Below are 25,842 nucleotides of genomic sequence, written 5' to 3'. Positions count from 1 at the left end.
TTTATGTGTGTTTTTAATTCTGTGGAATCAAGACGTTAGCTACTGGAACATGTATATGCATAATTTTATTTTGGTTACATGCAACAACAAATGCGTGAAAATTTCAACACCATGAAAATTTCCACACTTACAGTATCTCTGTTGGAGGAAAGTTTAGAAAGTTACTAAGTAAGTGTAAAAATTTGACCCAAATGGGGATATCACAACAGCCTATTTTTGTTTTTGTCGTATGCCCTACTACAGCATAATGAAAGGGGCTATGCATTCATTAAAATGAGGCTCAGAATAACAATAAGTGTGAACCCATTTTTATGTTTATCGTTTCCTCTGTGGACAGCTGCGGTACGTCTGGTCGGGAACAGCAACTCCTCATTCCTAGAGGGGGCCGTGCAGGTGTACGTGGATGGTGCGTGGGGCTACGTGTGCGCCGACCAGTGGGACAAGCAGGACGCCGCCGTGGTGTGCCGCCAGCTCGGCGAATACCCGCTGGCCAACAGCTGCTGCAAGGCGTCCAGCAAGACGGTGAATAACCCCGTCATGGCCGGCCTGGGCTGCCTCGGTACGGAGTCTCGCCTCCAGGACTGCCCACTCTCCTCCCAGACGCTGCCCATGGGGTGTCTAGCAGCCACTGCAAAGTGTCAAGGTACGTAGCTGGCATTCTTCATTTTCCTCGATCATTTTTAGCCTTTCTTTGTCTTTGGGGCTATGAAGGCATCAAAGAAATTATAGGTCTACTTTCAGAAATTAATTCATGTTTCTTATTGTGATAAATTTGAATTTGTATTTTGTTCTCATTGTCACATGGTAGATCACTTATGCATGAATAACAACTTGTTCATTTTTGCAATTTTACTTTTGTGTCTTGGAAGAGAAAAACTAATGTGTTCACTCATGCGTAAATTTCTCCTGTTCATTGACCTACCAAGTTGATAGCCAATTAAATTACCTGTAATATGGTATATAATACTTAAATTTTCAGCCAAATATTCTATGAGAAATATTAACTGGAAAAGTGTTTAGTATACTTTCTATTTTGGTTGAGTGTACTTTGTGTGCTTTGAGTGCTGATTGGCACAGAAAACCTCATAGCATTGTACACACACACTGTACAAAGTCCATGACACTAAAATGGTCAGTACCTTTCTTCATCTTTTGAAGGGCAAGTCCAACCTAGTATGGTTAATAATTGATATGAAAGTAGCAATTTGGAAAAGTAGATCTAGGGAATGATTTAGAAGAATCAGACACTTACCGCGTTATGCAAAGTTATACCATGTATGTAAATTGTGACAGTTTAGAGGATAAGGCAAGTTGGTAGCTCTATATGATACTGCTACTGATCAGCTCTCCATTCATTTTGTTCACAAAATTTCACAAATTTAATTTTTCTTATATATTTTGGAGTAGACAGATATTACATGCTGAGGATGATTCGCATACTTAAAGTTTATAGTAAGAGCAGGTCTGATGAAAATCTTTCACAGGAGAAAGATGAAAATATAGCCCCAACTCTCACATGACACTTTGGACTGTCAGTACTACACCCTATGCCAGAATGTCACACCACTCTAAAGTCTGTCATATGATATCTAAGACTATGACATGATATTCAAAACTGTCACATGATATCCAAGATTGTCACCTGATACCCTCTGCATCCTGTGACTGTCACATGACCCTCACAATCCACTCACCCCCTCCTCTTCCTCCTCCTCCTTCCTGTATAGTAACGGTGCGTCTGATCGGTGGGCGGCACAGTCTCGAGGGAAACGTCGAGATCATCCACAATGGAGAATGGGGCAACATATGTGATGATAACTGGGGGCTGGAGGATGCAAAGGTGAGAGGTCATTGGTTAAAGGCGAAACAAAGTTCTCATCTGCTTGCAGGAGCTGTTGAATTTACTCTAGAATGGAGACATATTCATGAGAAATGTGTGAAGTAACGCTGTAAAAGCACAAATTTAGTTGGATAACGATGAAAATGCGAAATATTGCCCAAATGGTAACGTACGCCAGACATATTGCAATCTCAGAGCATACCCAAGTGTGATGTAGATTGCTACTTGATGTTTTGAATTTGATTGCATTGATTACAATAGATCAAGCTGTGGCAGTATCCGTTGTGCAAGAGTAAAATAACATACAGAGCTTGTGTAGCTGCATGCGGTTTGTTAGTACTGCTAGGGCATGAATTGATCATCATGTATAGGAACTAGATCTAGGGACATTTTACCATTCTACTGCTGAACAGGGGATGGACTTCAGGAATAAAAGTTGTGTGCTATGATCAAAACTACAGTATTTTATGCATTTGATCTCAAAATACTCCAAAGCAAATCATTATCCTGGCAAATTGCATCAGCAAGACATTGTTTCTTGGTACACCCTTTCACTATATTGCAAGCAAATTCCAAACGGTGGAAGGTACATAGATTTCGAGCAGGACACACAAGCTTTCATTTTTGGTAATCTTTTTGTAAATTCTCCCAGAAATATGACAGTAGGTAGTATTTGTCCCCTCTGAACCATTTGTACTGTGGAGACCTCAAATGCTCAGAAAATCATACAGACATCTCGTGTGGTATCCTATTTCTGCAGGTTGTCTGTCGTCAGCTGGGCAACTATGAGGTTGTCTCCCATTCCTGCTGCAGCAAGCATGCCCCTCCCACCCGCTCCTATCACCTCGACGACGTCGGCTGCAGCGGCACCGAGAGCAGGCTGGAGGACTGTTACCATAGCGACTGGGGCACGCACAACTGTGGCACCAGCGAAGCTGCCGGTGTGTCGTGTCGAAGTGAGTCTTGAAGATTGTTTTCGTTTTTTAAAGTTTGTTGACCTTGTTATTTTTGAGATTCTGAGATTTTGAATGTCACACATCTGATTCATGAGAGCTTGGGATGAAATATTTGCTGAGCACGTCTAGAGCTGTTATGCAGATGTGTGTGCAGTTTGTTCATATATATGTTATTAGCTCGCCTGAGCCGAAGTGAGCTATTGCGATCACTCTTTATCCATCGTCTGTCATGGGTCGTGTGTAAACTTTTTACATTTTCATTTATTTACTTAATACAGGCTAATTTGTGCTCATTTTAGCACATGTGAAATTTTCAGGAAGTCTGGATTCAAGATTAGACTCAATTAGACTCACTAAATATATGGCATGTACATTTAAACTATGTGGTTCGTGAAACATATAGTAAATTAGTATGACACTGTGAGAGTTTGCTTTGCTGAGATTATGGTGTCTCATTTAATTTTATTGTGAGAAGATTTGAATTTTATGACGATATTTCTGATTTTGCGACAGATCTTCGTCTTGTCTCCGAAGACATCAGCGCCTCGAGTCCCAAAGGTCGAGTGGAAGTTGTGCACAATGGTCGATGGGGGCGGGTGTGCGGTGATAACTGGGACATCAAAGACGCAAATGTACTCTGCAGGTGAGAAGATTGTTTGTTGTGTGAGTGTGTCTGTGTGTATGTTTCTTTTATAGCGTTACCATGATTTAGTGGATTGGTCACTGCGTTACCAAGAGGAGGGTCCAGGGTTCAAATTCCTGCCATGGCACTTGTGTCTGCAGGCAAGACATACACTGTACATGCTTTCACACCACTCCTCCTCTGCCCATATGTGTAAATGGGTATTTTATGAAAAGCTGATTATCAATTAATCAAATTAAGTTATATAGTTATTTCTTGTTTATTAATTTTTTTTTTGGTCTTATCATTTACCATAAACCATTACTCAACTTTTTAATTATAGAAATTATGTATAAAATTAGTCATGTCATGTACATAGGACTACTGTCATACATGTGTATCTCAACCATAACCCCATCTTTTCCATTGCTGCTCCAACGATGAGGCAGGCAACTGTACAACAGCACAGCCGAGGCGCTGGGCTCGTTTCAGGCGGGAACAGGAGTCGGCTTCATGACCAACTTGGGCTGCACCGGCACGGAGACGATGCTGCAGAATTGCTCCTACACGGCCATCGAGAGAGACTGCGAGACTGACGCCACCGTCATCTGCCGAGGTGAGAAGATGAGTTTCTGGCGCCACCACGCTTGTTATCAATACCTGTTTATTCTTTGTTTTCAGACTCAAACAACACTTCATTGTATTGGTAGTAGTGTTGGTAGTAGATAGTAGATAATAGATAGTAGTAGCAGCAGCAGTTAGTATAGATATTGTAGTGATGATAATGATAATGATAGTGATACAGTGTAGCCACAGTTATGATTATTACGGTATAAAGGTTGATAATGGTGATGATTATAATGGTACAGTGAATGATTTTGGTTAACATAATCATATTTATGATAATGATTTTGACTATTGTGATACATGATCGAAATACTACAGCTACCACTAATGATGATAGTATCATAATTGTCACAACAATATCAAAATCTACAATGCTGATGTGTATTTAGGTGTTTCTTTCACCCTTTGTATCTGCAGTTATTCTTCAAATTGTTAGCAGTCCCAGTTGATTGGAGCAGTTTTCTGTTTGATGGAGGGAAAATGGAAAAAAAAAAAGTGAATCGTAATGTACCTGTCCCTTGCTTAGTTGTAATACTTTTCATTGCATTCCTTGCAATGCGTTCATTTGCAGGGGGTCTGAGGCTTGTTGGTGGAAGAACGCCCCTGGAGGGCAGAGTGGAGATTTTCCACGACGGCCAGTGGGGAACCGTCTGTGATGACAGCTGGGATTTAAACGACGCCATGGTAAGATGCACCTCTGTGGATCTGATGCATTTTATGCCTCCACCACAAAGTGTCGCCAGAGACATTATACATTTTGTCCTCGCATGATCATGTTGACCCCGACTGAATATTGGTATTGCGACAAACAGAGTGGGTCATGTTTCCATAGTGTGCATGGACAATTCCAAACTATGTATTCATTGTCTTGTAGTGTAGATCTAAGTGTGCTTAATGTTCGTTGTTGTAATTCATTTGCTCCCTGCTTTTTTAACCGTACTCCAATGGAGTAGAATGCTCTAGATTGTGGGACTGATGATAAAATGTTGTTGAAGAGTTTCCCCTCCCTTCTCCCAATTACCCCCATCTTCTGTTAGCAAGATGTAATGCATGATACTTTCATAGCAGCATGGCCACAATGTTGTGGTATATCCCCGCCATTTAATAGCACTTATACACTTTACTGTAACTTGCTTAAGTATTTCATATAAAGCATTCATTTATTTTTGCCTTAACTGAGCTACAGCTGTATGTTTTAAGTTTGACAAACCCCACCTGGTGAAGCAAAACTACAGTTCTCTGAAATATGTAATTTCTGGGATTTGATGGATTATATAAACAAACAAAAAAAGAACAAGCAAAACATGTGCCATCTATGACAGGTTGTATGCAGGCAGCTGGGTAACTATGCCGCCCTGACGGCCAAATGCTGCCAGGCCTACGGGCCTGGGGCGGGGCCCATCCTCATGGACGGGGTGGACTGTGACGGGTCGGAGAGCATTCTGGAGAACTGCCCACATGAGGGTTGGCTCTCCCACAACTGCCAGCATTACGAAGACGCCTCCGTGGTGTGCACAGGTTGGTGGATGGGGAAAATCTTTATCTACAATTTGTATTATCTGAGAGTCTTCCATCCCATTCTGTGTGGAGTGGAGCTAACAACTAGGGCCTGAACAGAGAGAGAAGTCATGCTTTATGTACCATTTGTTCTTAAAACTGATTTTGTTGTTAAACCAGTAACGGTCACTGAGCTAATGAATGTTTGGTTTTGAATTGTGGTCATTGTTGTAGCATGCAATATGAATTTAAATGCTGCAATATTCGCAGAACAACATCTTTTCTTCTATCCACCCGAGACAACAACAACAACAACAAAAAACAGCAACAAACAAACACAAAAGTAGTTCACAAAATAACTAAAGTTAGAGCGTTTAAATTGTACAGAATGTTATTTCACCCATAGCCATCTGAATCCCCATGGTCATATATTGACCCCTTTTTGAAATATTGACCACCCCTCCCATAGCCCTCCCTCACCACACCCCCCCCCCCCCCCATCATGCGCTCATCTGTGTGGTCTTGCCAGTTAGTGACAAATGTAGTGGTGAAGTATAGTTGAAATGTAATATTAACCGACACATTGTACAATGTAACTGCTGCATTCGTGTCATAAAGTTAGTCATAACTGTATGTTAATGCATTTACAGTTCATATCCACTCGTTTGTATGTTTGACTTGTGATCGGCTCCTCCGTAATCTCTAGCTCAGTTTATCATGTGATCTGCACAACTCCAGATATCAAACTGTCGTACCCCAATGGCACAACATCGACCAGCCTGCTGGGAGGGCGGGTGGAGATCCTCATCGACAACGAGTGGCAGTCCATATGCAACAAGGATTGGGACGAAGCTGAGGCGCAAGTAGTCTGCAGGCAGCTCTTCGACACCGACGTCAAAAACGTACGTACCACAATCCTGATTGGCCGGGTTACTCATCTATGCAAATACCACAGATCCGGAAACATTCATGGCATGGAGAATTGGAGCTGACAGCCTCTGTTTGCGGCAAGAGAGTTTTGCGAATTGCTACTTGCATTCAATCCATTGTATAGACAAGAACATTCGTGTGCATTTCATGTTCTTTAATCTGGGCTCGTCTTAAAATTTGTGAAGGTTTCATGTATGATGCAAAAATTTCATGCGAAACTCCTCGTACTCGGGCGAGCGCGAAAAATTACTCACGCAAACATATCCACTTTTACAGGAGTGGCCACCCAAGAGAGACAAAAATTGTGGCCTTTATACACAGGTGGCTGCTATAGACAGGTTCTCTGACATTTTGTGCGTAATCAGACACATGGACATGCATACTGTATGTGTATAAGTATTCACGTGGCCAAATGTCTCTCCATTATGAAATCCATTAGATCCCATGAGAGGAAAGGGGCAATTTGTTTGTTTTCAGAGGGAAGGAAACGCATGCTTTACTTGGCACAGTGTCATTTCTTCAGAGTTCAACTCTGAGAGTTTTTTCCAAGTCTAAAAGGAAACTGAAAGTGGCAATAACTCTTGAGGCTACCAAATTTATCGCAAGATTGCAAGTGTGCTTGGTTGTAATGGCCCGAGTGATTAAAGGGACAACAATAGGTAAAAACTTTACAGGATTTTAGTCCATTTTAATTGTTACATTGTATTTAATAATTAGTCCTCTCCCCTACCTAATTTGACCAAATTGTGCTGGTTCTTGGGCAATTCTCTTTGTAAATGATTGACTCTCCATGATCTATCATTACATGATTTTGGTTTATTTGATGACACAAATTCTCTTCATTTGTTATGTAACAGAATCAATGGAATTTGTACTGAATCAAATTGCCACTGTGCAAGTCTTCATTTCAGAGTGCCATCCAAAATTTTTCTTTAATTTGAACTTTTGCCAATTCAAGTCTCCTTTTGTTGAGAGCGTGATTTTTCTGCATTGTTGCTATACAAGCCTTTGAAGCCTTGTCGTGGCATCTGTATAAGGAAAACTTTTGTTTTCCCTGTGAGTGTGTGTATATGTGTTTTTTGTGTGGGTTTTAGAAAAGACATACACAAGTGCAGCCAGACAAAGTTGCAACCAACACATCTGCAACTTTCTTGTATGACTTTGAATATGAAACAAGCATACACCAAACAACCTGTGCACAATCGTCATACAATGTACAATCTGTGCACAATCGTCATACAATGTACATTCTGTGGAAATGGAAGAACTAGAGTTGCTAGGGGTAGGAGGAGGAACGTCATCTGCCAGTGACTAAAGATCTTCTGGTGACTAAAGAGTGACTTAAGATCTTACAGTGACTAGTGACTAAAGATCTTCAAGTGACTAAAGATCTTCTGGTGACTAAAGAGTGACTAAAGATCTGCCAGTGACTAAAGATCTGGTGACTAAAGAGTGACTAAGAGTGACTAAAGATCTTCTGGTGACTAAAGAGTGACTAAAGATCTTACAGTGACTAGTGACTAAAGATCTTCTGGTGACTAAAGAGTGACTAAAGAGTGACTGAAGATTTTCCAGTGGCTAAAGATCATTTTGTGAAAAGATCTCACATTGATTGACAATCTTTCAATGTCTAAAGATCAAGGAGTAATTACATTTTGAAGAACATTTAAAATTTTTTCACTTGCCCCTTCTTGCTTTCCCTAACCCCAGGTGACATTCTACCCTGCCCTGCAAGGCAAGCACACAGGTATGACGGACGTCCGTTGCCGTGGCAACGAGTCCATGCTGTCTGCCTGTCCGAGCACGACGTCTGGCGTCGTCTGCACATCAAAGTGGAGAGCGGGTGTGCATTGCAAAGGTGAGGGCAGCATTCCGTGTGTTCTTCCAGTGCCATCTACACGTAAAGTCTGGCCATACAACTCTGCTCTACTTGGTAGCACTATGGTAGCACTATGGTAGCACTATGGTAGCACTATGGTAGCACTATGGTAGCACTATGGCAGCTTGGTGCTTTGTTAGGCAAGCATGTTTGCAAGGAATTTACACCATGCTATGACATGCTGAAACTGTGTCGGCCAAACTCTGTGTGTAGATGGCTCTGTGCACTGCTGATAACAGCTTTGGGTGTCCATGATCTGCACTCTTACCTTCATTTATGCACATACATTATATATGTCTATGTGTGTTTGTGTGTGTGTTGTTTGCATACTATGAATGTAATTCATACCAGCAGCAAACAATTTTGCATTTCGAGCACTTGAGTATCAGTTCTCTTATCCTTTTTTTGTTTTTGTTTTGAAATGCACACATTAGTGAGCTGTAATTAACAATTCTCAAATTGTCTAATTTACTAGTGTATTGTAAAAGAGAAATAGGGAGCAAAACACCTAAAAAAGTCGTGCAACAGTTTTGAATATTCTCATATAATCAGGAAACTTTTCTCATGATATTGACGATTTTATTAGGTTGCACAGAGAGACTATTAAATGAACTGCAGCTTTCTCCCCATCCATTTTTTTATTGGCATAAGAGGAAAATATTCCTCCTATGATCTCTTTCAGATTACCGTGCATTCATTTCTTAGTTTAATCTGAAATAGAAAGAAGAACATATAGTAGATGAGAGCTTGTTTTCTTCAGTATTTGTACGCCGTGAATGTGAAGGTTAAAAGTAAACAAAGAGCAGTACATTACCATCTGATTTGTTTGACAGGGTTTTTTGGCTATACCAGAAGTCCTGCTTGCAGAAAATAAGTTAGTGTAATTTGAATATATTGCAGAGCTATTATCTAAAAAAGATGTGATAAGGTATTATATGCCTACTCATAATTTCCTTCGGAACTGAAGTTCAATGGCCAACTGCAGCATGATAACATTGTGGTATAGTATGCGTATTTGTCAGCAATACATCATACGTCATCATATATATTTATTTGTGTATGCATGTGTCAAATTACAAATGTTGTAGCATTCAAGGGATGTGCAAAAAAAAAAAAATGAAATCATGATCTATATAGACATATCACAAGCACGAGTGCATCTATGCATGTATAGAGCATGTTACAAAAAAAAAAAAGAAAAGAAAAACCATAATGAAAATGTTAGCATCATATTGTGACTAAGTTGTTCGTACAATGTATTTAAAGGATATATTATTCAATCCTTATAATACACCACTTAAATTTGAAGAAGTGGGACTTATCTGTTTTAATATACTTGTACATGAATGCTTTTGACTAGTTCCCTGTCAAAGTGAAAGTGGTAAGTATTCATCATGAATACTGTCATTGAATCACATACTTGTATTTCATTTCATCTTCTCGTTCAAGGAGTAAAAAAACAGTCCGATGAGCAACAACAAATTCATTGCAGAATTGTTGTTTTTGCACTTTTGTGTATGTGTTCTCAAGCTTGCAGTTCAAGAATAAGAGATGCGATTGTGTATCAGGGTTAATCCAGTCAAAACAAATCTCAGTCAAAACTCTAGTAGAAAGTATTGATAGGTGTTACATGTATATCGATTGACAAATGTGCTTTACTCTTATCTCATCTTCAACCTGTTATCTATCTTTTGTATCATTTTTTTTTTTTACCTATCAACAGATTCCAAACAGGAATCAGGTAATGGAATGTGTCCACCATCAGAAGACCAATCAGAGTGCTGTTTCTTATTGCGTCAATTTTTTTTATGAACCACATGATTATATTGACCTGTTAGAGCAGTATTCCCATTTTTTCAGATTCCGGAATAAATGGTGGCAAGTTGTATTTGTGCTGATGTACTGTACCTGATTGGTTTGAATTCCACATCAGATATGCAGTACTACTGAACTCAGATATGATTTATATGCCCATAATTATGAAACCTAGCTGATTCTGATAGTCTTTAAACCCATGCAGAGCCTGAAACCACATTTCTGTGGCTTTGTGCTGTATATATAATAGTTCTTGACAGTCCCTTGAAAGGTCTATGAATTTGAATTCTCCTAGCTGTGAACTCTGCCACTGATGTGTGTGGAAATTCAGTGCATTGGTGTTGCATGGTGCTGATTAAAAATTCCTGGGTGACATCTGGCTGGGCTGTTGAGATCACAGTCTAAACTCTGTTGGTAAAGTTAAGAGATTGTGAAAGAACAATCTAGAATTTTTTCCTAAAATCTACAAAATGTTCTTAGTCAATGACTGCCAGAGCGTGAACAGAGAAACATAAAAAATAAAAACCACAGAACAAAACACCTGAAATTAAAACCTTCAAAACTGATAGAAAATGTTTATCTAAATGTGAAAGATCCATCTAGAAGCAGCACTCTTGTTGGTTCTGCCTGTCATGTGTTTTGTTTGTTTGTCTTAAATGTGTTGTCATGAGCCTTCTCTAACTTGTGTACTGCCAAGACTGAATCTGTTCTTGCCCCCCCCCACAGCCCAAGTGTAGTTCTGAAAAAAAAATCCAACAAAACAAAACAATACAAAACAAAATAAAAACACCAGAAAAGACACTCCAGAAATTATAAATGATGTGTCACTCCATGTTCAAAGTTGACTGTTATAGCAGACAGAGTAAAACCAGACGAACAAGAATGGGAAAATTTCAAGTTCCATCAAATCTCGAATTAGGTCGCTGAGATACGAGTTAGGTAGATGGGATATGAGTGACAACACCTCACAGCTCTTTCTCAGCCTCTTTATAGAAAGAAAACTGATTAAAGTCATGGTTTTGATTGATGATGTAGTGACTGCAATTTCTCCTCCTTATATGAAGGTAAAATCACTACAACTTTTCATTTTTTTTTTCCTTTCAGTGCTTAAAGATGTGAATTCTTTTTTGTCTTATTTCAAAAGGAAATAAAGTATTTTCCGTTCAGGTCAATGAGAGAGCTGTGAGGGCATGACGTCTTCACCTCATCAAATTTGCATATGTATGATTGTGATCTGTTTCATTGTTTTGTGATTTTTCTTTAAGACTCGGGATTTCTATTAAACTCAAGTGCAATCTTGCTAGCAGATTGAATGAAATCATTTGCCATTCTGTTTGCTTAAAGTTTTTTTTTACTTTTTTTTTTTAATCTCAACTTGAACATGGATTGGCATTTTTTGTTGTTGTTTTTTTCTCACATGGTGTGTGCCAGTAAAACATCATGCCTGAAAGTTTTATCACCATCAAAATACATTGTATTTTCAATTCAAGTATTTCAATACTTTTCTCAGGTGGTATACTATAATGCAAAATTATGCCACCAGCTCCATGCACCCATATTCATGTTGGTACTTTGCTGTTATCTCAGACAGAGAAAAGTTTTTTTTTTTTTATTTTGTTTTATTCATTTCATGTTTATTGTATAAAGGCCACATGATGAAATGTATGGTGTCAAGTTTCATTGCCAACTTTCTGTGACAGGTACTAAGCATTTTCCCCTCAAAATTAGTTTTCATTACCAGAACTATTCTTGGGCCATAACATTTTCCTGTGACGAAAAGAAAAACACCCCTAAACAACCAAGCCCTCACTGCCTTGTAATAGTCTAATCTCCCCTCTTGATATGATTGTCTAACTTTAATGGGTGGTAGAGGTTGAAAGTACTTCTCTAATAAATGGCTTTAGATTAGCAAAGTAAAAAAATGCATTTGTCTGCAATATTATTCTAGTATTTAAAGTTTTTAAACAACAACTCCATCATTGCATTTGAAGTATTGACTATGATAAATATTACGTCACATCCATCCCCCTTTTTTGCAGGGGAGGGGGAGAGGGGCAGATGACTTAAATGCTTGATCAAAATTTAATTTGTGTTAGGCCTTTATCTAGTATTTTTCTTTCAAAGTGCAGCATATGAAATCCAGCATATCAATACATACCAAAGTTTTGATTGTATAGTGTTCCTTCATGTGGGAAACCTCCCCAAAACAAACATGCACAGTGTAAGTTTACACTCTCAACTCTTTTGTGTACCAGAAGATGATCACTTTACTGAAGATGCTTATTTTCATCGAAAAGTGCTTACTTCTAAGACTATATTTTTTTTTTTGATTGATTGTAGTTATTTTTTTCCCCACATATTTGCTTGGTGCTTTCTATTCATGTTATCAAGTCGCTGTGAATGGTATGTGTCTTCCTTTTGGAAATACCCACTTTACTCAAATATTAGTTTTGATGATATGTTTCTGTGTTACCAAGTTTGCTTTAAATGGATGTTGTAATCCATCTTGTCTGAAAACACTTAATCTTTTGTCACTCTACAATTCTGTATCCTTTGTTTGTTTGTGAGTAGATGGTAAAGAGCATGATACTTAATGTAGTTAAAGCACCTTTAGCACCTGGGTAGGCTGTGTCATGTTGAAAAACATATCTCCTTGCTCAGTTTTCAGAGTCTCTGCCATTCTGAAATGTATCACACCCTAACTTGTGTACTGATCCGGTCACATCTTCCAAGCTTGAATTCCGTTGTGGTTGTGCTTCCTTCTATAGGAAGAGTTGCATGTGATTTGTTTGGGAAAGATTAGCAGGCATTGGAAAGCATTTTAGAAAACAATTTGCCAGACTGTTCCAAACAAGCTCTGCATGGCAGTCATGTCATATATTATTTCTTGCATGTTGCTCAAACGAATGTGCCGTCAGGAAAACTTTGAGAAACTTTTAAATTTGACTGTTGGAATGGTGAACCTCTTGTTCTTTCCAAGTTTCACTACAAAATAACCACGACAGCAAACCCACTTTTTCTGCTTTTCTGTCAGAATCTGTCTGTTTGTTTGTCCGTCTGTCTTTTTGTCTTGTACTCTCTTTTCTCCTACTCTCTATCTGTATCTATCTGTCTAACTGTCTATTTGTCTGTCTGTCTGTCTGTTTCTCTATCTGTCTATCTATCTATCTACATGGATGTATCCATCCCCCTAACATCAAGTAAATCCATTAAACTCAGTCATTTTAGAGTGTTGCTCCATTTTCGGTGTAGATGGCATAAGCTTTCACCTCAACCCACTTGGGATCCATCAGGTTTTTAGACCAGCCCCAAAATATTGTCAAATACCTTGCTTTCAAATAATCTCTTTCAAATTACCCAGATAAACAAGTGAAATTTGTGTGTATATGAATACAGTTCTATGTGTTACAGTTCCATTATACTTGGAGAGAATTGCATCATTGGGGAAAATGTAACTATTTGTCATGTATAAGCCATCTGATGGAATATATCTGGGATTAGAGTTATTAACTTGGATGAACTTTCAGCTTGCTATCAACTTGGGCTCATGCATTGTCTTCCAATAGCTAGCGTTCCATCCCCATGTATAGTCTCTCTTCCCTCCTGCTTGCTTACAACCCCCCCCCCCCGAAAAAAAACAAAAACAAAACAAAACAAACTTAGCTGCAGCTTTTAATTATACACCCACCTTGCCACAATGCATGTTTTTATCATTAAAAAGGGGCAGTAGCCTAGAAAGAAATTGCAGCGTGAAAAATGTGATCGTAAAAGATCTGGAAGAAAAGCAAAAGTAGCTACAGCAATAACCTTTTTAGTTTGAACTCTGCTAGTCATGACTTTATTGATCTCTTCTCTGAAAAAAGTGTTGTGTTTGATTTTGCTCAAGTACCTTGGCACACGTTGTGCACATTGTAAAGGATGTTTATATACCAGGAAAGATGGTGCCTATGTGTTCCTTTCTTCTGTGCTTCTGGGAGATGTTGAGAAATGAGATAAAGGAAAGTTAGTCTTTGTTCAAGCCTTGACATTCATTTTTTTCAGTATCCAATGAATGACAGCACTTAGTAGTTGGGTCAGACTATCATATTACATCTGTGTGCTCAAATCAAACACAAGAGATGCCTTCAAAGCAAGACATCTAGAAAGTGCATACAAATGGAAATCAAAAATACTCTAGTACCAATTAGATTATTTCTCTGTTTATTTCTTGCACTAAATAGTATTATTTTTGTGTGTTTCCCCTTTGATAATGTGAATTGTTTCTGGTGCAGTTTGCCATTACCAATTTAAGATTGTTACTAAAATGTACCAAGTTATTTCTTGATTAATTGGTTTTGTGATATATTTTTACTTAATGTCTATATGTCATAGTGTATGTCACTGTGAATATTTCAGTATTGCAAAATTGTATGTTCATTTAGCAATTTGGTATGTAAATTGAGAAATTCAAGTCCTTTCACATATTCATAAAGTTTATATGATGTTCATATCTGTTCTGCTTTCTTCTCTCCCTTATCCTCATTTTTACTTCGTATTCACCTTAAAGTTGGTTTCTGCTATTTGCAAGCTAAATTTGTGGGTTCACTCTCCCCTTTATCGACTGATGGTTCCTGATGGTTCAATTCAATCCCCTCACAAAACTGTGGATAATTCATTAAACTTTGAAGTCCGAAAGACAGTGTACATGTTTGTTCAATAATGTGTCTCAGTAGATCATGCACTAATGCAATCAGTCAAAAGCATCCAGTATTTCAAGTTTCTTAATCTTTAAACTTGTAATGAATGCGAACCCAAGTTCAAACTGCATGAGTATGATTGGCACACATCACCAAATATTCATTCAGCGTCATGATGAGTAAGATGAGTAACTCTGGTGTTACGATATGTAGATTCGTACATTTTATTCAGTAAAGACGGAAATGTTAAACTGGCACAGAGCACAGACCAATGTTAGTTATTTGCTGGATAGAAGCTCGGTGTACATGTAAGGTGTCAGAAAGATTGAAAGCTGGTAGGATTTTGTGAAATGTTATACTGTGGTAAATGTTACTGCCCTGCTGACTTATTTTATTTATTTATTTATTTATTTATTGTTTATTCATTTGTTTATTTATTTATTTATTTATTTATTTATTTATTTATTTATTTATTCATGTACAAGTTGTTATTTATTCATTCATTTATCTATCTGTCTGTCTATCTATCTATATATCTATGTATTCATTTATTCATTTATTTTAAGGTTATTTTCTTCAGGAAGGCTTAAAGGGGATGGCTAGTAACTGATCAGTGGGAATCAGTGGGAATGCTGCGGGATGATTGTTCCAGTTCTTGTGGGATTCATTTAAGAGTACATCGTACATCTATTGTTGTGTGAAAATTAATTGCTTCAGAATGGTCTCATATCCAAGCAATGTGCAGTTTAATGCCCCGTCACTGTACAGGCATGCTAGCCTGGAACCATTAAACTGCACATTACTCGAATATGAGACCATTCTGAAGCAAATAATATTCACACAACAATAGGTATACTGTAAGAGCTGAAATTTTCGCGGTGGTTATATTTTCGTGAGTACGCACAAATAAAAATTCAGTTAGACCCTCGCAACGGTGAAATTAACAACACGCGAAAATGTCCTCCAAGTAGCAATTCGCGAAAATATCTGTAAGCGAAAATTTCAGCTCGTACAGTATAATGTACTCTTGAATGAATCCCACAAGAATTGGAACAATCATCCCCCAGCATTCCCACTGATTCCCAATGATCAGTTACTAGCCATCCCCTTTAACAGGCATAATGCTGTGCAATATTTTTTGTACGTCATCACTGATCTACATTGTACACGAGCCTATTGATGTTTGCATGCAGTGTCAAGGGCAAATTGTACTCTTCATATGCTCAAATCCCAGATCTCTAGGGACAAAGACAAAATGGAAATTGTGGCACCATACTTTAGCATCTGAGTAAAAGTTCTTGGAGGTTCACATCTATAGTTAGCAGCTGTTTGCTTGCATGGTTTGCTGCACAATGGGATATTTCTTTATTTCCTCTTTATCGTCATTTCCTTTTTTTAGGATGGTGGTGGTGATGGGGGATGAATTGATATAGGTTGTTTCTTATTTGAAAATAAAACAACCAAACAAGCAGTCAAACAAAAATGAAAACAAAATAATAAACAATCAACCTTCCGCTTGATTTGTTGTTGATGAAGATATTTGGCTGCTCTTTTCCTGGTGATACACCATTTATATCCTCAGCCAGTATCAAAAAGTCCTAAGCTTGTATTTGACTTTGCTGCAATGTATCCTAGTTTAGTCAATAAATGTTATATTGCACCCGAGAGCAGTCAATATTTGTAAAATGTACAATGATTGTAAACAGTGATTCAATGCTATTCCTGCAGGAGCAATGTCCTGCATGTGTACTTTGATATACAGATGATATTTATTAGCACAGAAATAGAAAGGCTTTTTGGAAATGCAGACTAGGCAAAACAGGAAAGGCAGTGAGGTACATTGTGGAAAGTAGAAATTACATGACAAAAATGAGTGTGGAGCTGGTGCAAAATCTCATGCAACATACAGAAATGTTCAGTTTTGCTCCTCACACTCTTCTGCAGAAAGAGACGTTCTATCTGTGTATGCTTTAGCCCTCCATTACACATTATTTAGACAAATAAGAATAGCCTTTACTCAAGACTTGTGCACATTTTTAAAGTAAAATTAGGTGCTACAAGAACTTTGGGTGTCAGCCTTGAAGCTAGACTAGCATTGCCTGCCGTTCATGCGTATACAGCTTGTACGTAATTCCCTTCCAATCCAAATGTACATGTGCCCTTCTCTCTCACTCTACTAACTCCCTCCCCATCTACCCCTGGTCCTGAGCAGACATCAGGCTGGTTGGCGGTTCGAGGCCAAGCGAGGGTGTGGTGGAGACTCTAGTGGATGGCGACTGGGGGCTGATCTGCGGTCTGGGGTGGGACCTGTCGGACGGGGCAGTGGCCTGTCGCCAGCTGGGCTTCTGCAGCGTCATCGAGACGATGCGGGGCTGGAACGACCCCATCGACGAGCGCAACCTGATGCACTGGCACTCGCTCAACTGCACAGGCAGAGAAGAGCGCCTCCGCGACTGCCCCAAAGAATGGGGGTCGTTCCCCTGCAGCGGTTACAACTTTGAGGGTGCCGTCAGATGTAAAAGTGAGCTTGCACCTCAGGCGAGGTTTAGAATGATCTAATGACGTGCAAAATCCTTCCTCTACCATGATTTAAAAAAACAGAAAATGGAAGAGAGTTGAGAGCTCATCTCTCCATATAGTCCTGAAGATCAAGTAAGTCTCCTAGTATCTACACAAAATTCATCTCCAGTGGTGGAAATGGTACATGATTATGTTAATGTCATGCGTTTGATATCCCTCATTTCAGCTTTCATCTATATCTGAAATTTTAATGTGAACATGGATATCTCTTTTTTCTTATATTCTGTCAGTGTTGATGAATTCTATGGGCATCGTTCATTTACATTAACCTGCAAGAGATGGAGGATTGCATTCGTGGACACTTTGACGACTGCTTTGGTTTATGTTGTGCAACCACAGACCCATTTTTGTTCAAGATGTCCCTGAGTGTGTAAATTGGGTCTACTAACAGTTCCTTTTTACTCTGCTGCTATGTAGATGTAGTAACTAGCAAATAAAAAAAGAAAAGGTTTCAAGGTTTCAAGACACCTCTCAAAGAAGCTGCAAGTCTAAGTTGCAATGCATCTATGCAAATCAGATGAACTGATGATGTCATGGCTTACTTGTAGTTCCCCCAGTGATCTACATTTAATCTTATCTTCATTCATTTTCCTAGTGACATGAAGTTGTAACTAGCAAAAAAAGAAAAGGTTTCAAGACACCTCTCAAAGTGCAAGTCTTAGTTGCAATGCATCTATGCAAATCAGATGAAGTGATGATGTCATGGCTTACTTGTAGTTCCCCAGTGATCTACATTTAATCTTCACTTATCTTTACTTTCACTCATTTTCCTAGTGACATGAAGTAAAAAGGAAAAAAAAATGTGAGCTTTGCAGTTTTTTGGTGATGGTGCAATAACACAGCATTAATGAGTGTAGAAATGGGTTGTAGCCACTAGCTAGATTTTTTTTAAGCCAAACATATTGTCATGGTTTATTTGTACAGTTATGTACAAACCCAAGCGGTAAAAGAGGGTGGGGAGTGGAATGCTGTGGCATAGTGGATAAGACTCCCAACTCCTAAGTTTGACTCCCACCCAGTGCCCATATATACGTCCGTGGACAAGATGTTTTTACCCACCATGTAGCTCTTGACCCAGGTGTATAAATAGGTACATGTACCTGGTAATGCTAGGGTAATAATAATGGCAGGGCCCTCTGGTAGAACAGTAACAACACTGAAGAAGCCACCCTAATTAATAAAGACCTTTCATCATTAAATTACTATATCCTTGTCTACAAACAATATTCGTACTTAGTGATGATCTATATACAGATATTTAGTTTGTACAGTGTATAATTATGTATCTTGTGATATCTGTATTTGTGTGAATTGACTTGTGTAAATGTCATAACATCTCTTGTTCAAAGATTGGTGTGATCCTCCTGACTTCATCTCGCACGGAACGTGGTCCCCTCGGAGGTCGCAGTACGAACTCGGCAGCAAGATCACATTCCGCTGTGACGAGGGCTACGAGCTCAACGGTTCCCGCACGCTGAGCTGCCTCAGTGTCTGCGAGTGGGGATCTGCCGAGCCAAAGTGTGAAAGTACGTGAAAAGGTTTTATAATTATGTGACTGCCCACCTCAAAACCCACAAAAAAGTTGCAGATTCGAATTCTCTGTAGTGGACCCAATTAAGTCATTTGGGTTGGTGAACTCAAAATTTGTAAAGTTTGACTTACCTGGGAGAGTAATATTCTTTTTTTTTTTCTACCGTACTGTCAAAATTTGCCGGCTTAAAACAGAACCGCTATTGAGATATTAGTAGTTTTTCAGAACCAATTATTTTGGACATGCACTGCTCTCACTGGGAAATAGAATACATTTTGTCAGTACTTCTGCACAGCACGTCTGAGTTCATAGAATTTTAAGCAAATTTTGGATCCAGATGGTGATCCGGATCACTACCAAAATTTAATCATCTGATTTCTTGTGCCATTATCAACTTGTCTTCTCAATTTCATCCAAAGCCATTCACAACTTTCTGAGTTATTTTGCAAAACAACAATAACAGAAAAAACAAACAAACCCAGACAGATAGACAAACCAATGCCTGTAAAAACATAAGCTCCTTGGTGGAGATAAGTATTGTTCTTAACTACATTATGTAATTCTGGGGGATGTTTTAAAGAGGGAAATCTTCTACCTTAAAGCATCATGTTTCCTTCTCTTTATTTACCTCAGAGTCTTCAAACACAGGAGGTGGAACAACTGATGAGCACACGGGAGGCAGTCCTGGCAGTGGTAAGAAATTCCCTCTTTTGTGTGGTTTTTACTTGTCAGGCTGTCATGTTTGGCCCCTTTCAACACCAACTATGCTTTTGCCAGTCTGTGTTTTAAGATAAATGCAGCTTTTCCTTTAATTTTTTCTTTTACTCTTATAAGGAAATGAACATCCATTTGACAGAAAAAAATATGTCTCTGACTTCAGTTATCAAGTGGATTCTTATTCTATGCCTAAATTTCAATACAATTATATACTTCTATCACATATATCCGATGTTGCAGAGAGAGAGAGAGAGAGAGAGAGAGTAGATGTGACTAGAAAAATCACAAAGTCTATGGTTTTCTTTCTATGAAAATAAATTAATAAGGGTCTGCAGAAACGTTGACATTCTATTCTATTCTATTCTATTCTATTCTATTCTATTCTATTCTATTCTATTCTTTTGTATTTCATCTTATTCGAGTCTATTCTATTCTGTGTTATTTCTGTTTGTCAATACTGTAAAACGAGGAATATTCGTGTGCATTTTATTTTCATGAATTTCCCGAGAGCCGAGTTTTGCGAAATTAAAATGCATGCTAAAGATCTTGTCTACACTATATGCATTGAATGTTAGAGGCAACTTGCGAAAAATTCATGCCACAAAAAAAAGGCTGTCTGCTCCAATGCATAAAAATTTCATGCCGTGAAAATATTGCGTTTTACAGTATTTAGCAACGAAGAGACTTTAGCCCTTTCTGTGCCAATGAAAAAAATAATGTGCATGAATTTCACGCACATAGCTATGGGCAGGAAATAGAATAAGCACACAGAGAGTTTAATAATTTCTACAGCTAAAATGGTTTCTTGGAGTAATTCCTCATTGCTTTCCTTTGAAAATATTGCACAGGACTTTATAATCAGTTGTTGATATGTGACTCTATTTGCAGGCATCCATCCAGCTGGTATTTTCTTCATCGGCCTGCTGGTAGGCGTTCTCGTCGTGGTAATCGCTGGGGGATTAATTTGGTGCATCAAGCGGGAGTCCGGTCACAAAAATGGGTACGTTCAAGTGGTCATCACTGTATTATCTGTCCCAATACTGTCACTGCCATGGATGTCATCTATGTATTGAATAAGAGGCAGTAATGAAACGCTCACTAGATTTGGTGGTTAGAAGGCAACGACCTCCTGCACCTTCAAAAATTCTGCTTGATTGATGTGAAGTGTTCCCTAATGAATATTGTTGTTTCTGCTGGAACACTAAATCGAGGAGTGTCACACCATTTTTCTTTAATGAAAGGATACAAACAAAAAACGATGATAGATGGGCAGGTAATCTTGTTGCCTTTTCCACCTGTCTTTTTCTCGAAAGCTACAGAAAATATTCACTTAATGTAAATTCACACATATATTGTCCCTGGGATGGCAAGACCTCTTATCTCAATGGCCATATTCAAAGTTGTATTAAGCCGTTGAGGATGGGCTGATTTTGCTACAACACGCACTTTCCATAGACACTTGCCCGAGTATGCTCGGGACTCGTCCTCAATGGGTAAAAGACTTCCTAACTCAATTTTGAATATCAAACATAAAAATTTGAGCCTGTCCTTATCATTATGTGTATTTTCTTTGTGTGTGTGTGTGTGTGTGTGTTTGCATTCTGTGCACAGGACACAATTGAGAGCGGGTAACATCTTCAGGCCACGCGGCAAAAATGACGAGATGGAACAACCAGTTCTTTTCTCCTCCATGAACAATGACCATGAGGAGATGGGTGAGGCCATGTGATGCAGCGGTGATGCGGTGCAGGAGAAACTGGACCCCGCCCCAAATTGGAATTGGAAGAGCTCCTCTCTCCTGCACCTGCTCGTGGTAGACTCGATGTATTGCCGATCAAGATGTGGACACGGCGAAAACACCTGCAATATTATGCTGGTTGGGATTTTGTCCTGTGGTGAACTGAATATGTGCAGAATTACGTTTTTGCTACACCAGGGGTGCTCTGTTTTGGATGTGTGTGTGTGTGTGTGTGTGTGTGTGTGTGTGTGTGTGTGTGTGTGTGATGCTTAGATTGGACAAAGGGCTTCTGCAGCCAAGAGGATTGATGTGCTAATAGGACGAGGGTAGAACCAAAAAGCGAATCATCTGGATTCAAGGAACCATGATCAAACTACGAAAGAGACCCGACAGATGTGTTTTTCTGATTGTCGACTTTGGATTGATTTCACTGCCTTCTCGATGGTGCACAGTGTTTGGACTGAAGCAGACAGATGACCCTCGATGTGAGGTTGCTGTCTGTCATAGTGAAAACTACAAGGATCCATGGAGGAGAGGTTGATGATCATGGCTGGCGTGCATTGTATGCAATCCTCAATTATTGTAAATTACGTTTTTGCTGTTCTTGTGGATTTGTAATAACATATTTCAATTTTTTTTTATTCTCCTTTCATTTTCTGCATAATGTATGTGATGCAATGATTTCTCTATCAGCTGCAGTTTGTGTAATGTGCCACTTTTATCTCTGAACTCTAAAAAAAAAAGAATTAAAATGTGAAGACCTCTGGGGCATAAGATTTACTTGTTAAACATAGTTGTTAAGAATGCTTTGGATGCAAATGGTGCACAGGAAAAAAAAAAGAGATAATAACAACAAACAAATCCAGCAAACAAACAAAATAACAAGAGAAAAGGGAAGAAGGAGAGCCAAAGAGAAAAGTGATAAACCTCTGGGGGTGGACAATTTGAGTGTTAACTTCAGAGTGAGTTCAAATTTGTCCGGTGAAAGATGTACTACTGTAGTGTAGTTGTGTCACTGGTACCCTGGAGGCCAAGTTTTTTGAGCTCAATGCCCCTAACCCATTTAGGACGGACTGATTTTGCTACAACACACATTTCCCATAGACACTTGCCTGAGTATACTTGGGACTCATCCTCAACAGGTTAAGTGACACTTTTTCCCTCATAGCAGCGAATGGAATCATCTCACCGCCAGCTAGCAGTTGCGACAACGTAAAAAATTGCACAGAGAGGAATATCAGTGTGAACAGCATAGCCATCAGGCTGGCATCCCTGTGCAACATGTTGCTGCATGAAAGAAGCGTAGAGGCATTGCATGAGTGTTGAGATACTTGAATGACACTTCTCCAACATGTGCATACTTCATCACTTCAGTTGTCAGAGTTTGGACAGAAGACAGAGCTTGGTAGAAGGCCGTGGAGTCTGGCACCAGCGCTCGGTGGAGGAATCTCGTTCAGGGGTAGTGACTGGTCTGTTGGGCGTGGCAGGCATCCTACAACTGCGCACCAGACTTCAGCTCAAAGATTCGCTGTGACTCCTCCCAACAAACAGCGTCATCAGACTGTATGGTGTAATCTTTAGAACAAAAGTTACACATGTTTTGTATCATGATGTGTCATGTTGTAAATTGGGTGTGCTGCAAACTTGCCGCTGGGAAGCACAACATAAACCATTCACAGCGCTCCTGCCCGTCCGCTTAGCTACTGAAAGCTGCCATTGTTACTCCAAACATATGATTAGTGCACCCCCTGTTATTACCTCTGTATGAGATAACTCTAAATAGATTAATCATTGTTTGTGAGTCTGCGTGTCATTTTGTCTTTGCCAGAGTGTGCCTTTAAATGTGAGTCTGTGTGTGCATTTCTATGTTTATATGTGTTTCACAGATTTTGTAGTCTCAAAGCAGTGGTAGATCGGATGACTAAGCCTGTACATTTTTAATTTGCAGCCAGCTGTTTTGACTAACTCGATGATATTGCTATTTAATAATGGATGTTAAATCAATTATGAAGATGCTACAGATTGATTTACAGTGCTCATATCGTGAGTATGTGTACACAATTTCAACTCAACAAGTTTTCTTTTCTCGTTTGTTCAGTGTATTTTAGGTTTGTGTTTCACCCATTTTTCATATACCTGGTACTTCATTTTATATACCTCACTTTATAGTTTTTGCTGTTACTCTGTTATCAGTATGTGGCAGAGAAAATCCTAATGTTCCGACTTAATTTGTTATGTAACCATGGAAATGTTGAGTTTGCATTTGTTACAGGCATTTAAAGATTTGTTGTGTGTGTGTGTGTGTGTTTGTGCATGCATGTGTGAGTTCCATTTAGAATACACTATGATATTTGAGAATGTCTAGTACATTTTCACCTTTTTGTGAGGGGGGGGGGGGGGATGGAGCTAGTACGTGGTGACAATGGCAGAAGGAATTGCAGACACGATGAAACTTTAGCTGGGTAGTAGTCACTTCAACCTTGCAGTATAATACTATTTGCCTCAGCCACATACAAATGTGAGTGCATGTGTTTGAATGGACCATAGCATATCTCGGTCATGACATGCAGCTTTCCTCATGTGGCTAGGTGATAAGATTTTGTGTAATACAATGTTCAAATATGCTGCCTAGTTTGCCAGCACAACCAAGTAAATCATATATTTATACATTACACTGTATATATATATATATTTCTGAAGATTATCAGTACATTTTATGGGCAGTCAAGTAGGAGGTGTATGTGCCTTTGTTTTGATTTCTGTAATGAATGAAATCTTCACATGCAGTCAGTTTATAGAGCAACACACCATTAAAAAGTATTAGCTGAATGCACTATATAAGTGGAACACCAAAGCAATTGTAGACTATGGAGACAAATTACTGTATTTATGGCCAGATTATATCTGTACTTAACTGGAGATATTTTTTTTTTCTTAATCGAGAGATGTGTATATGTTTGAGACCTACCTGTATTTCAGTAAGGCAAATTTTTGCAAGTATGCCATTAGAATATTATTTCTTCAGTGTATTTTTTTTGTCATTTTTTTTTTTAAATTTGAGTTGCATTTGTAGTGGACACAATTTGTACTCCAGTGTAAGCTAATCAAACACTCACTGAGCATTAACCTCGTTATGAAGAGTTTGGATATAACTAAGCCCTCTGATGTAAAATTTTGTAGTTTTTAGTGCCTCGTTTTATTGAGGTTCCTTTGTATAGTGATTTGAAAGTCATTCATCATTCATTTAAAATGATGGAGTGCAGGTGTCTATGTTTTGTTTTGTTTTTTTGTTGTTTGTTTTCAGGTTAAAATGGCTCATTTTAATACATTTTGATATGTGTATGTGCAGGTATGCTGTTCAAAAAGTTTCTGGATCTGATAATCATCATGCTCTTGATTCAGACTTCACTCTTTTATCAAGATTTACTCTGTTATTCTTCGTCGGGTAAAGACTTTCGAATCAGAGACCTTGTTACCAAGTAGAAGCATGCAGATCAGACTAAATGTTATTTTCAAATCGAAAATAATGTCTCGAAGGTAGATTTGTTGCATAACATTATTGGTGCCAACCAATTTATTGAGTGCACTCCTGTTATAACGAACACTGTCATAACGAAAATCTTGTTACAACAAAGTGCAAATTCAGGTCTCCATATTATGATCAATGGAGAATAAGTTTATTGTGCGTCTGTAACGGAATTTCGATACAATGAAAGAGAACTGCCTGTCTGGAGGACTTCGTTATAAGGGGAGTTGCCTGTATGATGCACATTTTAAAATCTGAATGTAGGAAACTATACTGCCAACAACAACAACAATGATAAATAAGATAAGGCGGAAGTACGGAGGTGAAAAAAAAAGGGAAAGGATCGAATTTAAACAGTATTTAAGACCCTGTCGGGTATCATGGCTGCACTTTGTATACTGAAGGAATGTATTGTGAGTGCTGCAGTAATATTAACCCTAAAGGGGCCGGGCTTTTTTGGCTATGCTCAGACCGGGGGGGGGGGGGGGGGGGGGGGCGGATTCCGCCCCCCCCCCCCTGAGATCTCGGCCATCGGTGGTGCGATCGCGATGAAATTTTGCATGCGTGAGACCCGCGTCATAATCTACAAGATTGTGTCATAAGATTTTTTGAAACAATCAATTTCTAATTTTAATTAATTAATTATGCAAATTAAGCTCAAGGTGATATTTTAGCTTAATTAAAAGCATTGAGAGTCTAATTTTTGATCTGTAAATCTGTTTTAGCATATTCAACAATTGTACATCACAAAAACTTCCAAAACTCATTTCAATTCTTATGTATTTTATTGTTTTCAGAATTTCTTATGTATTTCTTTGTTTTTCAACTTTTGTTTTTTCTTTGTTTTTTCATTGGAAATTGTCACTGACCACTTTTCTACCATAATTAGCACAAAATTAATCAATGAA

General features: G+C 38.7%; 1 protein-coding gene across 1 annotated transcript in view; it reads left to right on the top strand.

Moving 5' to 3' along the window:
- The window catches only part of LOC140233901 (scavenger receptor cysteine-rich domain superfamily protein-like), a 33,362-nt gene extending 11,762 nt beyond the window's left edge, over window positions 1-21,600 (top strand). The window contains exons 7-21 of the mRNA XM_072313988.1: window positions 338-643; window positions 1,728-1,840; window positions 2,601-2,796; window positions 3,310-3,439; window positions 3,868-4,034; window positions 4,617-4,729; window positions 5,368-5,563; window positions 6,281-6,444; window positions 8,183-8,330; window positions 10,075-10,092; window positions 17,055-17,363; window positions 18,772-18,948; window positions 19,587-19,646; window positions 20,559-20,670; window positions 21,282-21,600. Coding sequence (XP_072170089.1) covers window positions 338-643; window positions 1,728-1,840; window positions 2,601-2,796; window positions 3,310-3,439; window positions 3,868-4,034; window positions 4,617-4,729; window positions 5,368-5,563; window positions 6,281-6,444; window positions 8,183-8,330; window positions 10,075-10,092; window positions 17,055-17,363; window positions 18,772-18,948; window positions 19,587-19,646; window positions 20,559-20,670; window positions 21,282-21,399 — 2,327 coding nt within the window. The 3' untranslated portion in view covers window positions 21,400-21,600. The remainder of the gene's footprint in view (window positions 1-337; window positions 644-1,727; window positions 1,841-2,600; window positions 2,797-3,309; window positions 3,440-3,867; window positions 4,035-4,616; window positions 4,730-5,367; window positions 5,564-6,280; window positions 6,445-8,182; window positions 8,331-10,074; window positions 10,093-17,054; window positions 17,364-18,771; window positions 18,949-19,586; window positions 19,647-20,558; window positions 20,671-21,281) is intronic.
- Window positions 21,601-25,842: the final 4,242 nt, after the last annotated feature.

The sequence above is a fragment of the Diadema setosum genome, chromosome 10 (assembly GCF_964275005.1).
Source record: "Diadema setosum chromosome 10, eeDiaSeto1, whole genome shotgun sequence".
Taxonomy (NCBI): domain Eukaryota; kingdom Metazoa; phylum Echinodermata; class Echinoidea; order Diadematoida; family Diadematidae; genus Diadema; species Diadema setosum.
Note: the sequence above shows the minus strand (reverse complement) of the source record. Positions and strands in the feature narration are given on the sequence as shown.